The 16,798-nt window shown below is 34.1% G+C and overlaps 1 protein-coding gene across 1 annotated transcript in view; it reads right to left on the reverse strand.

Annotated features, from left to right (window-relative positions):
* Adgrb3 (adhesion G protein-coupled receptor B3) overlaps positions 1-16,798 on the reverse strand; it is a 671,006-nt gene that overhangs the window by 12,732 nt on the left and 641,476 nt on the right. The window contains exons 28-29 of the mRNA XM_026391342.2: positions 12,026-12,669; positions 2,155-2,190 (exon numbers count right to left, since the gene is read on the reverse strand). Of these exons, the coding sequence (XP_026247127.1) occupies positions 2,155-2,190; positions 12,026-12,669 (680 nt within the window). The remainder of the gene's footprint in view (positions 1-2,154; positions 2,191-12,025; positions 12,670-16,798) is intronic.

The raw sequence follows: 16,798 nt of genomic DNA on the forward strand, positions 1-16,798 counted from the left end.
TTTTTTTTTCCTAGGTTTAACACAAGTTAAACAAGTTTAATTGTTATATGAGGTATAACAAGATTATTATTATGTATACATTCTGTGGAGTGTGTTAGGCTTAAAGCCTGAAGGGAAGATGCTTCCCAGAACCCAGGAGTCTGTCAGTGGCAAAATGTCTAAGTTGTTAACTATGGTAAAGCCTGCTGAGGGATGGGGTGTCAAGAATCTTGACATCTATTTGACTAATAAATTTGGAGGGGGTCTTAGGTACTTTCTCAAGGCTATCAACAAAACTCAGATTGTATTAAAACTGAAATAGATTAATATGCATATATGAGTGTCGAGATAAACCCAAGTAATATGTATAACCATGAGGCTCTAATAAAAATGTCACCAGGATTTAAATATGGCAATAATTTTTCTGAACACAATCTATGAGAGATCTGCCACATCCCTGCAATTTCAATTCATATTAATAGGTGTAGCACTAAGTAGTTGGCACAGAAAGAGAAGTACTTCGGAATTTTCCCCCCAAGTTTTCATGCAATAACTAGGAATTGAAGAGCTATAGAAAATGTCAGGGGTTTTGTGTTTCATGTTTTCTCTATTATTTGCAAATATTTTGTTAATACTGTGGTTTTATGTGTAGAATTTAGCCATAGAAAGAAGTATCAGCTTAAGGAAGCTGCTAACAGTTGCCATAGAGAATAGACAAAAAAAGAATTGTTTTTTTTTTTTTTTGATGCTCCCAGGGACACAGTATGATTAGATTTCTTTTCAGTTTTTGTGATTATGTAACTTTGGTTGGTTGCTCTGAAGCTTAATTTTAGATCTAGATTTACTGTATTTTGTCATTAATGATTAGTGGGTTAATTTGCACCTCTTTTCCTTTGAATTAATAACAATTTATTGCTTTCATAAATATATATGTATATATAATATAAACACTCTACATGTATTTTATATATTTATATATGATCATATATAAATGTATGTATATATACAAGTCCTCTATTTTTGGCCTTCTAAAATTCCAAATAATTAATACAAAAAAGACCAAAAATATCTGTTCATTAAAAGGCACTAAAGACTCTAAAGGTAAGGATTGTTGAATAATTTTTATTTAAATTTGTAGACTAGTATTTTATGCTAATAATTTAGAATACAATGAAATACATAGTCTGAATTAGGGTAAAACCATTGTCACCCTCTAGTAAATAATAAAAGGTTAAGTGTTTATACATTATATGTCATACAATTTGTACTTTCTACATTGTAGAGCTACAACATTCATCTATCTAAACAAAATGATTAAATTAGGAGCTTTCATGTTCTAGAAAGCTTATGTAATTTTACAAATATCAGTTAAGAGAATTGAGTTCTACATATGCATCACAAGGGTACAAATATGCTGGAGAAATTTATATTATATCCAATTATGTCAGCAGGCTATGAATCATATCCAATTATCAAGATGCATAAGTGCATTTTATGTGATGCTTAAACATCATTAATTTTGTGCTTAGCATAAGCTGCTTAAATGGTATGATTTTAGTAACTTCTAGCATCAATATTGCAGCATCAATATAAATTCAATGTAAATTGGAAAATGAAAATCTTCATCTTGTTTATATCTGTGAAAAGACATTTACTAAACACAGGAGCACATTGAACTGATGCTTGCTGTTGGAAAAATGAATCTGAATGCACCACAGAGAACCTAAATAGTAGTAATCAGAACACAAAGCAAATGAGTTTCAGAGAAACCTAAGCTAACCAACCTAAGCTCACAGGATCCTCCAGTTAGTTGCCAAGCTAAAACCAAAGAAATTGTCTCAAATATAAAAATCAGGAAACCAACATTCCTAACCCCCCAAAAAATGAATTGATCACGTTCAAATTCTATAATAAACTGACCACCTACCATTTACAAAATAGATAACTTGCTTATTTAGAAAAATGAAATTCAATTTAATATACTTATAATAAAAAGAACATAAAGGTTTTTGTCTATAACTATCTCTCTAGTATGGATTATAGTTAAAAACCTTGACTTATTTTATTAAATTTAGCAATACATCTACATACCTGCATAGATTAGTATGTTTAAATAATTACACATCAATATTTAATTAAACAATTAATATTTTAAAATAACTTGTAGAAACTTACCTCAAAGTCAAGGTCTGAATATCGTGATTTTCTTCTCTGTTAGTTAGGGATTTAAAAAAAAAAGAGAGAGAACACCAGTAAAGTTATGCTTAATCATTGAATAAAATTAAAGTCGTTATTTTTCATAAAGATAATCCTGGTTTTTTTGCTGTACAAATTTTCTTCACATAAGAAAAATTTTTAGATTTTTATGATTTCAAAATATTCCATCTATATCATTCCATTTTTACCTCAAACTTCCTTTAAAGTGATGAGTGTAATAGAATATATTTCATCTTGACTTTTTATTCCTAATTTTCACTAAGGAGAGATGTTTCCCATGAAAATTCACACAATCATTCAATCTTTAAAGAGAACTTTATTTCTACTACAGAAAAACTACAGAGAGGGATTCAAAGTTGTATCAGAAAAATCATCTAGGTACCTCAAGACCCCCTCACCAACCAATATCCAGACTCCATTCACCAAATTCTATCTGGCTCTCTAAGCCCTGAGTTCTGTGTAAATTTCATTAACACATTTCTCAGAATCTAATAGTCTTTCACAAGCAGAAAGTCCTTCTAATTGCTAGTCCTTAGGAATTAAAGTATTTATTTTAATTCATTGAAACAAACAAATATTCTATATCCCAGCAAAATATCCCAGTGTTCCTTTATGGCCCCAAATCTGTTAAATAGTCTCTGAATCTAGTTATATATAGACATGGATTAATGAAATAAATTAATCAAGAAATAAGTCTGATAAAATCAGGAAATATGATTAAAATGAAATTAATATAATCTCATGTGACCATATGATTTTCACGATGTGAGTAAAAGGAAGGTATTTGAAGCATCTACTCTAGGAAGCCCTAGTGTTCCTAGAAAGATTGATATACAGGGAGATGTCTGTTCCATGTGAAAAAAAAAAAAAAAGCCTCCAAATTTTTAGAGAATATAATGAATTTCTAACATTCATTCTTTTTTTTTTTTAAGTTGGCTTTTTATTTCATGGAGGAGTGGGATAAACATGGGAAAATTTAATAAATATTTAAAACAAATAATAATCAAACTGTGGAAAAACATGTAAATCTTTTAGCAAAATTATGCTTTATTTTTCTCCCTGTTCCCATCTCAACACCTATAATCTTAATTTCACTAACAGGGAATTATACTCAAGACAGGTGGGAGACCCTATTCTCTGTTCCAACTGTTGAGCGTTAGGAGAGACAGGAAAATACTAGTGTCTTGTATTGAAAACTTTGACTGATTTTCTGCTGCTAGTTTTATAATGACAATTTTTATAAAATTGTCATTATAAAACCAGAACCTTCCTGTGTAACCTACTCATTCAATGTATATATCAACAGAAAGAAGGTGATGTACCAAGAGGTTTTGTTTTAAAAAAGACCTGAAATAATTTTATTTAGGTAAAACTGTTGAAGATTATAATCCAGCCTTCAGAATGTTACCAAAGGGAAAAAAAACTGAACAAAAATTGCTTTATTAAATGGAAACCCAGCATGTTGATCTCACTTGCTCCTTGCCTCCAATAGCACCCTACCCTTGACTGGTGACATCCTGGAAGAAGAAAATGTGTGGGTAGGCATTTAACCCCGCCTTCTTTGCCATCTCCCTGCCTCTATTGTTATCTAACTGTGCTGTAAAAATCAGGCTCCAACATCCTGCACCACACTTTGCTGCGATATGCTAGACTAAATGTCAGTGTTTCCATGCCTATCTTGGATGCTTTGCCTTCTTGGCACTGTGACTCAGCAGGACATTTTTGTAAGTGTGCATTAAGCAAAATTCAATCATGAAAACACTCAGTTTCAAGCAATTATTATAAAACATTAGTCATAGCTTTTTATTCCATTTGAAAATTAAATAGTGAAATATATATTTTTTTAAAGAAGGGTTCATTAGCTAGAAGAATAAGAGGGCCTTCTGCTGCATGCATTGAGGGTTTCTCACTTGCCAAGGTGATAACAGCCATATGTTGCCCTGTTAGTTTCTGAATGCAAGGCCCTGTTGCCTAAGAACTGAAAATGCTGAGGCATACATGTTGCTAAAGGCTTCATGTTATAGGAGCAGTAACAAAAGACAGCAACCTGGGAGAACACCAGAGAAAGATTCTGAGTATAGATGTCACCTATGTCAATGTGAAATATGGAAACGAAAATGGATACTCTCCTACAAATAGCACTCGCGCTCTCTCTCGATCTCTCTCTCTCTCTCCTATTTAATTTTATTAAAATTAAATTCTAATATGAAGGTATAGCAGAACTGGCAGTTTTGAAGGATTAGGCCAAGGGATGAACAAATGGAGCAAAAAGATTTTAATCAAAAGAGCTTAAAGGTGGCAGGATGGTAGTGGATGTGAAATAAAGCAAAATGGACTTAGAAATTAGAGTGGGGGAAAATGTGTCTGATATTTAAAGTCCAAAGGAGATAAATATTTGAGTCATTTTATTCAAGTCCCTACAATACTGACTGAATGTTTCAATCTTTTGTAGTTTATAAAGTGCTTTCCCACTTGAACATGTTAGCCATGTTATGCATGTGTAAAACTGAGGCTAGTAGAGTTAAAATAATTTTCCCACTTCATCTGGGTGGTAAGAAAATGAGCTGGGATTCTAAGGGAGATCTTCCAGCTGCAAGTTCAGCTCTCCCCTCATTATCTCTTACTTTCTCAGAGACACTAGATAATATTTTACTGCCAGATGACTTGTGCTCATTGTTCCTAGAACTCAATAATAATGGCATTTGAGAACCCAGGCAGTAAGGAATGATAGTAGTAGGGCTGAGATGTTTTCTCACCTGAAGGCAAGGACAAACAGATCAGCTTTTGCATGTATATTGCATTTTGAAGAATAAAAACATCCATATGATGTTCATTTCACAGGAAATCGGTGTTGAGTAAAATAACTTAAAAAATCATTTTAATATGATATGGGTTATGAGAAATGCTACAATGGTGAAGAGTAGCAGGCGTTTCCACTCTCAGATTGGAATTGACTCTCCCATTGCAAAATCTAGCTTATCTTAAAGAAGTATCAGACCCTGGGAAATTGTTGGTGTAAGGAGAAACCAGAATGTCCACTTTTGTTTAGTGTTGGTCTATTTCCACATTTGGTATACAATGAAGCATTTTTGAAAGTCTTTCAAAGCACTTAGGTTTGTTGAAACTGTGAATAACCTTACATTGCTATTCAAATATTCTGAGCTCTGTGGAATGACATCATAAGGTACGGAAAGTGGTTAGAAATAATGTTTATACAATTTAAAAACGAGAATCAACTATGAAAAGTGTTTGTTATTGTTTTATATGGGGTGTACCCCAATAGTTCATGTGTGAGACAAAGCAAGAAGGTTTGGAGGAGAAATGATAGGGTTATAGCCTGAACCTAATCAGCAAATTAATCCCTGATGGGATTAAATGAGTGGTGACTGGAGGCTTGTGGGTGTGGTTCTTTGGGTGTGTGGCTATGGGGTATATAGTTTGTGTTTGTTGAGTAGAGATCTCTCTCTGCTTTCTGATCATCATGTGAGCTGCTTGCCTCTGTCATACTCTTCTGCCGTGTTCCTCCTCACCTTGAGCTCTGAGGAATGGAGCTGGCCTTCTAGACTGGGACCTCTGAAACTGCAAGCCCCCAAATAAACTTTTCCTCCTCTCCAATTGTTCTGGTCAGTCACAACAGCAAAAAAGGTGACTAAAACAGTGATCAAGTCATAACAATTTTTCTGATGTTGATAATTGAAAAAAAAATGTTACATGTAAATTTCAAATAAGCCAGTGTAATATTAAAATATTTTATGAAGATATAATACATATTCTTGATTTCCCAAATAATTTGAAATAAGTAATCCTCTTTGTCTTAGTAGATGATGTTTCTTCTGTGCTGTTTCCTCTTCCTAATTTCCCACTTAAAACTCACCCCAGTTTGTATTCTATTCTTAAGACTCCATTCAAACTTTTCTTGTCAAAGGTCACTAATGAGCTCCATTTGGTCAAATACCAAGGTCAATTTTCCATCTTCAACTTATTAGACTCTCAGAAGCTTTTGAAAGTTAATCACTTCCTCATTAAAATACTCATCATCTCTCAGCTTTTGCTTTTTCTTTCTTCCCTTCTCTCATTTACTGCAGCTCATTTTCAAGTTTCTTTGTTGGCTCTTCCTCATTTTTTGGCTTTCTAAATGACAAATTTCTGAGTTCTTTTTTATCTAATATTCTTCCTGGATAACACAATTCATCCCCAGGAACTCTACACTTGCAGTTTCTTTAGCCTAAAACATTACCTTACCCTCCAGTTCCTCATAAGTCATGCTTTTTCTCAAATAAGATTTGTTACTGGCTTTATACTTCCAAAGACTTTACCCACCACCATGTCTAATGAAGTCTTTCCTTCATGTTGCATGATCATTAACGGATACAGCATAATGTTTTAAATTACTCTTTTTTAAAAATGGTTTGTTGGCTGTCTCTCTGTAGTTTATTCTCTCTCAGGGCTGGATCCATGTCTATCTTAACCATTTATGTATCTTCAGCATCTAGCAGATGGTATGGCACATTCATGAAATTATAATAGACCAATGATTTAAGGAGTTGAAATATGGCAGCCAGAAAAGTTCAAAAGAATGTGACTTTTTGCTCTTGTTTTGTTGTAGTTGCTTTTCTCAGAAATGTTCTCATATAATTCAGGTAAGCAAATGGACTATATACACAAAGGAAAGCATTCAAATAGATTGACGGACAGTCAAGAGAATCAAGACAGTTTACAGGAAGGCAAGCTTATCACTGGTAGAAGGGAGAAATTCTTTAGGATTATTTAAAAGTCAGAAAATACACCATAGTGTCAGGATACTCAGAGTAATACTTAGGGAGCACATGCAGAGAAGCAACTCAGCACTTCTAACCCTTGTAAAATGATGAATAATTTCTCAGAGGAAATGCTTCATTGTTTGTGTCAATGCAAATTAAGCTGGACAAGACACTAGAAGATTCACAGCAAGTAATAAATTCCACTGACTAATGAATGGCAATATGACCACTATTAAAAGTTTCTATTATGGGTGAGCAAAGAACTCACTCACAAGGAGAAAGCTTTGATAGCAAATTCATTAAAAATAGCTGTGGTAATGATGTCTGAAAGTAATTAGTTTTCTAAAATGATTTTTATTCAGGGTAATTTTGTTTGTATGCCTATATAAAAGATAAAATTCCCTAATTCAGGAACACAAACAAAGAAGTGAAAAAGGGAAAGCCTTGCTTTCATCAGACCTACATGAGAAAAATATAAAAAAGAAAAACTTGTTTCTGTCCATGGTCAGTTTTATAATGGTTTCTGTTAGTGACAGAGACTCCTGGTTCCCAAGTGAGGCCATAACATTTTGTCTAATATCCTGAATCGATTTAATACAGCATTCAAGCTTCTTTGCAGAAATTCAGGGCATAATGGTAATGACATAATAATAACACAACCTTACATCTCAAGTTCTCCTTACAATTTTCAAAGGTTTTCATGTACATTACATAATTTGATTCTCACAACAGCCATAAGGGAGGCACCTATGAAGTGACTTTATTGCTAAAATATTTTACCTTTAAAAACCATTATGCTGAGAGCTCTATAATTCATGTCCGGGGAAAAGCAGTGTATAAAAATTTAGCCTAGAATGTATCTCATTCCACCCATTTAAAAATTGAGGGTGACTGATCTGAGAATGTTTTCAGTGATACAGGTAATTTTATATATAAATCGAATAGCAAAACGCACTGGTTTTGATAAAATAATTTTGTAACGTACTATCTAACCCTTATTGGTTATTCAAATATCTTCATTAATAAGAAAAATTAAGGCAAGATTTGTCAGAACAACAGAAAACATTGAATGTATTTATATTTGAGCAAAATGTTCCACAAGAATTCAAATGATAGAGGAGCTAAGAAGACGCATACTGAACTATGGGGTAAGCAAGGCATTAGCAGAAGTAGCCAGTGTGCCCCCTAAGATGGACAGACAAAGGGAGATAGCAATGTAATTTGAGCCCAGGGATTGGAATACCTGGCAGAAGCAGGAAGTGCCCTGGGAGCTGCTGCTAGAGAGACACAAGGTGCAGCCTCAAAGCAGAAAGAGCAGGATTAAACTAGTTTCTGTCTTTTCCCCAACCCCCATCCTCTTCCCAGTGCTTCCTGTTTGACTGAATCTAACCAGAAGTCTGTGACATAGCCCTGTATTAACCCAGAGCTATACAGGGAAAAGAGGTGAAGAGTGGATCATATGCCAAACAGGCCTAGGACATGCACAGTTACAGGCTATTGAATAAATATTTTTCAGTGATTCAAAGGAAAAGTACAAACCTGCTGTCTTACAATAATACACTCTTAATTTTTCAGAAAATAAAGCAGTAGAATTATAATCCAAGATTTAAAAGTTGTCATATACTTGAGAACCACCATCCCTCTTTTGTTCCCTTATTCCACGTTAAAAAAAAAAAAAGTGTTTTTTTTTTTTTCTTTCCTGCTTACACATACCATGGACTTGCCACACTTCATTAACTAATTGAAGGTGAATGACTTAAAGTGCTGATTATAATTTCATTCTTAACCTCACTCAAAGTGGCTAGAGGACTTCTAGGACTTGAACCATTGTGAAAAAAAAATCTGTCATATTAATACTGCAATTATTCCATACTTAGAGGAACTTGAAACCTGAAAATTTCAGAATTGCTTAACAAGTCCATTCTGGGAATGACCAGAGTGAGGAAGACAAAAAATTTCAAGAAATAAAGAAACAAGGTAATAGTGGGCATGGGGATAACCTGGATACACTTTTATACTCAGAAACTTCAGGAATCTGTTCATTGTTTTACATCCAATACGTGGGGGTGAAGTGAATAAACTCCCCTGGGGCTGGAGGCTCTCCTGCTGGCACTGCCTTTCCTGAGAGCCTCCTCCTTTCCTTGTTGCCTCCTGCTAACTTGAATAAACACTTCCACCCACTCGCCCCCTCCAGTCTCTCTGGCTTTCTTTTTATTTTCTACCTCCACTCCTGTTTTTTCTCCCTTGCACTTTTCTCATGGATACTGAATTCAGTGCTATTGCTGGAGGATTTTACCCTCTTCTTTTTCTCTTCTTTTGATGTTGGCAATTTGTGAAAACTCACTCTTTTGGAGTCCAATTCCTAAATCAATATACCTATCTTTATAATATATCCTGGAAAAGATCGTGAGGTACCTGGCCATCTTCTGCTGTGCCAGCTCCCCAGGGTAGATATTCCTGTGGGTTTAATTCTCCCTTCTCACTAAGAGGTATTAAAGACCCAAACTGTTTTATTTCTGTAGGCTTCATCTAATCCACATGTTCACTTACTTTTGTCTTCCTATTATCTTCCAAGACCCAAGAAACTTCATGACTACTGTTGATCCCCACACTGCATGAAGATGCTCCAGTCATCCTTTTGCTTTTCCTCTATCATTGTCAAAATATTATCTTCCTCACTGTTGGGCCTGCAGATGCCACCTAACAAAGCTGAAGACTCTACCAGATAATGCATTGCTCGGGTCAAAAAGAAAATCATGCCACTGATATTTTATCTCCATGGATCACAGTCTCATCTCTGAAATCTGTGAGCTGTACGTATTTACAGGACAGAAAAGGACTTTATCCATTTTGTGTTATACTCATCATAAGTCTAAGTGTCTATCAGGGGTTAAAAAGAACATTAAAGTTATCTTCATGCTAATGTTCAGGCTCATTACTGTCTCTTCTGGACAGCATAGATTTGATCAGGACAGAAAGATTCTACTCCTAGATTTGCTACGTACTGTCTCTGTAACCTTGAACAAATGACTTTCCATTGAAGATTAAAACAATTTATCCATTGCACAGAGGGCTTGTGAAGATTAATTAATTCATATTTTTCAGGTGGTTTGAGGATCCGCTAATGAAAGATGCTATATAAATGCTAATTTTTATTATTCATCCTCACATATATACATTCTTTTTCAGTTGTCTTCTAAAATGGTCACCCTAAGCAATTATTAACTATTATGGTTTTTAAAGAATGGAAATGAAGAACTAAATTTTCATTCTGAATCCTGAGTTTCCTTTCTTTTCAAGATGTAAGTCTGTAATCTGTAAGTCATTTAAATGCAGATCTTTTGGTGAGTCATCGTTACATATGATGCTTATACTTCATTATAAGCACACAGAGATTTGGAAAAATTACAAACTGAAAAAAGTAGTACCTGGAAAATACAGTCTGTTGTCCCAGCACACATAGTCTGTATAATATCAAGTCCAGGGAGGTTTGGGGACTTTTAAATGCTAAACATTTTTACAATAACCAAAATACTTTAATGAAATTCCATTCAAATCTCTTTAGTGCCTTTAAAAAAAAGACATTCTAAATGTAAAACTTCCATATGGTCATTATGATTGCTTTTGATATTATGTTATTATATGCACAGTCACTGAAATTCCTCTTAAATACTTTTGTGACTTTACATGAACATTTTGTAGTTTGTGATTAGGGAAACAGTAGTGACTTGGTGAATTCAGAAGAATAGAATGCTTTTGTCCAAAGAAAAGTTCTGACCACTCTGGAGTTGAACTTGATTGACCTCAGTGCCCCTGTCCATGCCTTTGGTTCTGGGAAATGACTCCTATGTGGTTAGCCTCAGAAACCCTATTCTGTTTGAAGATGATCCAGAATTTAGGGCTTTCTCTTAAACTCTATTCATAGTCCCATTTTGGTCTAGAATTTTCTCAATCTAGTTGAGAAAAAACTTAAATTATTCAGCATGTTTCTTTATCCTCTCAAGATGTCTCTTTATTATGATGGACTAGAAGGCATGGGTTTTGGGGAAAATTAAGAAGCAATTATCTCTGAGCTCTTTTGGACACTGAAGAGCAGGCAACCGAAGATAGTGTCTTTCTCTAAATATTGTCTTATACAATAATCTACTAATTAAAACAACTGGCAATAAGTCAAGAAGAATGCATAAATTACATTGTATACTTAACATATATTCCCATAACAGGCTTACAGTAAAACTTCAAGGTAAAGGATATAAAAGCCACATACAAATCAATAAGAGAATATATGTCAGTAGAAAATTAAGACCTTATACGTCTTGGATCTTAATTGATTCAAATACAATTTGAATTATTGGCTACCGTCTATGTTGAGCAGAGAAAAGCTGAGAGAAGTTTACTTTTTTACTTCTATTGGACTTATGAAGCACAAAGACCATGTGGTTGGGCCTCAGAATCCTGATTCTTAGATGTTTACATTATATCTTTTTTGTTAATTCATAATTTAAGGCCAAAAATTTCAGTTGTCATCATCTGTAAGAGTTAGAAGCAAAACATTTACTCTGAAAAATTATGTAATGTAATAATAATTTATTTAAAAAATCAGTGTGATGGTGGGACTTAGAGAAACATTCTAGTTTCATTATTTTTAACAGGTGCCCTTATACAAAAATAACCCAGATCTTGGTTTAACTTTGTAATGCCATCCAGATACAACTTTACCCACCAAAAAAGACCTCTGGTACCTAAAAAATAACAGGAGGATTTTCTATTTTTTTTCTTTATGAGTGTTTGACTTGATTCGAATTACAAAAGAATTATGACTGACAGGTATCATTTTGAATATAGTGGAATCTTTACTTTTTTAGATCATCTTGAATAAGTATTCTGATGAACTACTAGAAAAACCCTATGTCCAGAATCTGGAATCTAAATATTCTATGCCAAAAATTCTTAATATAACACATATCCCGAACAGCTAAGTCCTTCTCCAACACCAGTGTCCCTTGATTATATATGTCACATACATGTATGTCATATATCAAAGAAAGATTTAACTTCTTATTGCTCACCTCTAGAGAACTCATGGATATCGTTGATCCAGTTTCACTTCGTGATAGTCCTGCATTATCATCCAACTCAGAGGCCATGAAATTCTTCACAGCTGTGCGAGGCTCAAAGGGCAAATTCTGCATATGTTCCTGGGGTGCAAGATGTTGCTCTAAGTTCATATTGAACTGGTCCATTACAGGGGGATTCATATTGAATTCAGGATTCACTTTGTAGTGCAATAACCTTTCATGCGGCAAGGTTTCCATGCCAATATTCATTTTGCTTTCCTCTTTCATTGATGGCTGGGTATTTACAGAACTTCTGGGCATCACAATATAGTCACTTTCCATCATTCTTTCTTGAGGATGGACGATGTCCATATCGGCCCCTCTTAAGTTGTCATCTGTACATAAGTACACAGTTCTCCGCAATTCACTGTTCTCTTTTTTCAAACATTGATTACCCAGCTCATTCATACTCATGGGCATATGCAGGCCTGTGGGTTGCTGGATGATGACTTTGGAAATTACATTTCCTGGCAATGTTGAATAGCTCAGCCCTTCAGGGTTTGTTCCCTTTTCTTCCTCATCGTCATTTAGAGAAATCCTGGAGAGTGTTCCTGTTATTGTTGCTGCTCTGCAAGGGCCAATATCCTTATGAAGAACTGTGAATTAGGGCATGATATTTCATAAAAGAAAAGTTAGTGTTTATTATTTATGCTATTATCTCTCTTCCCACTAAATTGCTTTAATAAATTTAAAAACAATCATTTAAGAAGTTATAAATCTACTTGTTTGCTCATGGTCCTGATTACTCAGTCCTTACTGATTCTGTCAAGCTCTCATAGCTCACTGGGAGCCCATAGTCAAAGCATGTCTGAAAGCTGAGTAACTAGCTTTCAAACACCTCAGCTCTCTGTCCTTCAACAGCTACATATGACTTTTCAAGGGACAGGTAAATTACCAGAGAAGTTTACTCCATCAATCTACTCCAAAAGAGTTTATGAAATTATGGATATATTCACATAAATTTGATTTCTTTTAAAGGCTTTCCCCCTAAACTGCTGGAGAAGTTTTTATTAAAATAGTTCTTGAAAGAGATAACCAGTGGGAACTTTATCCTACTGGGTTAGAAATCCTCCAAAAATTATGCACATTGAAAATTAATCAGCATTTATCCACTGAAGTGTCTGTGGTAAAGGTAGATACAGGATTGAAAAGAATCTGTCCCATTAAGCTACATATAAGAGGCGATAAAAGGATTGTCGTTATCATCATTGTCTTCTTTTTTATAAGATCAATCTATAGGTGAAAATGCCCTTGAAAAGGAGGCCAGGTGTTAAAATTGAGTTCAAGCAGAAAAAAAAAACAAAAAACTATATAAGCCATTCTATTTGAAACATGAAAAAAAATAAGTTATTTAGGGAAAAAAAATGGGGGTGGGGTGGGATATGATCACCTATGATATAAAAGGGAACAGAATGAAAAACAAACCAACCCAAACTAAAGCAAACAAACCAAAAAGGGTTCAGAATTATTTATTGAAATTTATTTTACTTTTTCCCCACTTTTTTTTTGCCTCTGTATAAAAAGAAAAAAATGTGGATAATAGAGGTAGAATATCTTAAAGCATGCTTAACTATGTACAATTACCTGTTTTAAGTATAAAGAAAAAAATGCTAAAAATATATTCTTGGTAAATTTGGTATTGAAGTGCCAAGATTTGCCAGGCACTGTGGCACATGCCTGTAATCCCAGTCACTCAGGAGGCTGAGACAGGAGGATCACAAATCTCAGGCAAGCCTCAGCAACTTAGAGAGGCCCTGATTAAAAATAATAAAAAATAATAATAAAAAGGACTGGAGATTTAGTTCAGTGGTAGAGCACCCCTGGCTTGGATCCCAGGGGTCGAAGGGTGAACAAAGAATTGACCTCAGGGCTGAGGATGTGGCTCAAGCGTCCCTGGCATGCGCGGGGCACTGCACTGGGTTTGATCCTTAGCACCACATAAAATAAAATTAAAAAAAGATGTTGTGTCCACCAAAAACTGAAAAATAAACATTAAAAATTCTCTCTCACTCTCTCTCTTCTCTTTCTCTCTTTAAAAACAGAATTGACCTCAGCAAGAGTTGGCACAAGGTAAATGGTCTTGTCTACAATGTAGAGCAACCTCATTTAAAATTTCACTACGTATAGATAACTACTGAATAAACAGTAATATAGAATTGGTTTATAAAACCATGAATAATTTTATATATATTGAATTTTACTTATTATCATCCAGTTTTCAAGTAGAATGGTAACTACTGCATTAACACAGAGGTGCAAAAGTAGGAAATTATTTACAAAGAAAAGACACTTTCAAGATAATTTCAAAACATATACCACTTGTGTGGTATCTTAGCTGTAGAGATTTTACATCTAGTTATTTTATTATTATCTCTTTACTTTACACATGAAGAAACCATGATACATCTACACTTCTGTACTTTTTACTAATCCACAATATGGTTGTGGATTTTTGTACTTTACCATTGGTCTTGTATGTGAAAGATGTATAATGACTACATTTTAAGAAGTTATTTCTAAGCCTCTTAAAATAATAATATATCAGTAATGAATTGTGATTTTTCAGAAGTGATTATAAATGAAAACATTAAGTGGCAAAGTATGTTAAATCAACAGTAAAATACATTTAGGGTGCTGGGGTTGTGACTCAGGAGTAGAATGCTTGCCTAGCACGTGCAAGGTGCTGGGTTCATTCTTCAGAACCACATAAAAATAAATAAATTAAATAAAGTTATTGCGTCCAACTACCACTAAAAAAATTACTTAAAAATACATTTAAAACATTTCCAAAGTCAGGGAAGAATACATTTAGTTTTTTATAAAAAAGAATTCCAAACTTATAGCAGCAGAACTTAGAGGAAAGTTATAGAAATATATCATACTGTATTAAGGATGTATTATTAACTTCATATTTTTATTACTATCTTGTAAACTATAAAGGAAGTCTTCATAGTGAGTATTGACTTTATAAAGATGAATTTATATAAAACCCATTTAGTTTTATACAAATGTAATATGATCTATAGTTATAGTCACCATTTTAAAATTAATGATATAGCCATGCTTTACTGAAAATTTGTATATATTAAATATTTAGGGAGAAATAATTTTTCTTAGGAAGTAGTGTCTATATGAGAGATATGCCTGCCTCTTAGACTTGCTTAAAATATATTCAAACATACTTCCTATACAAGAAAACAATGTTGAAGTAGGACTTTTGAGAAATTAATTAAGTTGTGAAAAGCAACACAGAAACAAAAAACAAACGGAATGAAAAACCACCTGTATATTTAGCATAGTCAGATGCATAATCCAGCCTTTGGGGAAATGAATTTCTACATTTAGAGAATTCAGGAGACATTAAATTGAGATTTTAAAACTGAATATATTTTAATATGGACAGATATCTCTTGAGCTCAGTCACAAAGGGCATTGATTGAAGTGAAAACAGAAAATAAATTTTGGGAAAACTTATTTTCTAATAATACCATGATTATTGTCCTACATTAGGAATTCGACATCCTAGAATCCATTGAAGCCTGGGGAAAATGGATAATTTAACAAAAGAGAGAAGGATGTGTACTGAAGGGGTGAGACCACAGCTTGGGGAAAATCATCCAATTTAGTGGTTCTTAAACTTGAGCATGAATTACATGAATGAATTACATGAATGATGGGTGAAAACACTGGCTACTGTACCCCATCTTCATAGTTTCTGTCCCACAAGGTTTGGGGCAGGGCTCTAAAATCTGCATTGCTAATAATTTCTCAGGTGATGCTAATCCTGTGAGTCTGAAAACCATACTTGACAACCACTGGTTTTATATGAATAGCTATTGAAGAAAAGACAAAATAGTCCACTCTTATATTGCTTCTCTGTCAAGGAGAACTGTGAGGAGTGTACTAAAAGAGGCTGAAAGGAACCTAAATTAAAGGTGGAAAATTAGGAATTAAACTTCCTAATTACCTAATTATTTAAATAATTAGATACCTAATTCTGTTAAATAAATTCAAGCTTTCAGATTCAAACAAATCACTTCCAATTTTAAAATATAGATGTGGAAACTAGCATCATAGTAATTTTTAAGAAACTGGAGAAGGTAGATGGAGCAAAGGAAGAATATTTTATCTATTATCCAAAGAGGGAAATAGTAGATCCTGGAAACCACACACCAGGATCTTAGCAATGTTCTGTTGGGTCTTTTCCAACAGGAAAGGAGATTCTTAGTAACCTGAGGAGGTCCACCAGGGGTTGCCATATCTTAGCAGTTATTTTACTGCTCTATGAAGACTGGACTTTACATAGAGTATTTTGATTGAGTTCAGGAATAAGAACATAAAATTAGTTGCTCATATGCTTGTGATTATGACAAATATTGTGATCTGAGATTCTTTTTTTTTTAAAGAGAGAGTGAGAGAGGAGAGAGAGAATTTTTAATATTTATTTTTTAGTTCTCGGCAGACACAACATCTTTGTTGGTATGTGGTGCTGAGAATTGAACCCGGGCCGCACGCATGCCAGGCAAGCGAGCTACCGCTTGAGCCACATCCCCAGCCCTCTGAGATTCTTCATAGATTTTTTTTTCTTTCATTCTTTTTTTCTTTATTTGAGACAGGGCCTTAATATGGTATCCAGGATGGTTTCTAATTCCTCTGCTCAAGTGGACCTCCCATTGCAGCCTCCAGGATAGCTGGGGCTACAGGGATGCACTACGTATATTTTAA

This window comes from Urocitellus parryii, chromosome 8 (genome assembly GCF_045843805.1).
Source record: "Urocitellus parryii isolate mUroPar1 chromosome 8, mUroPar1.hap1, whole genome shotgun sequence".
Taxonomy (NCBI): Eukaryota; Metazoa; Chordata; class Mammalia; order Rodentia; family Sciuridae; genus Urocitellus; species Urocitellus parryii.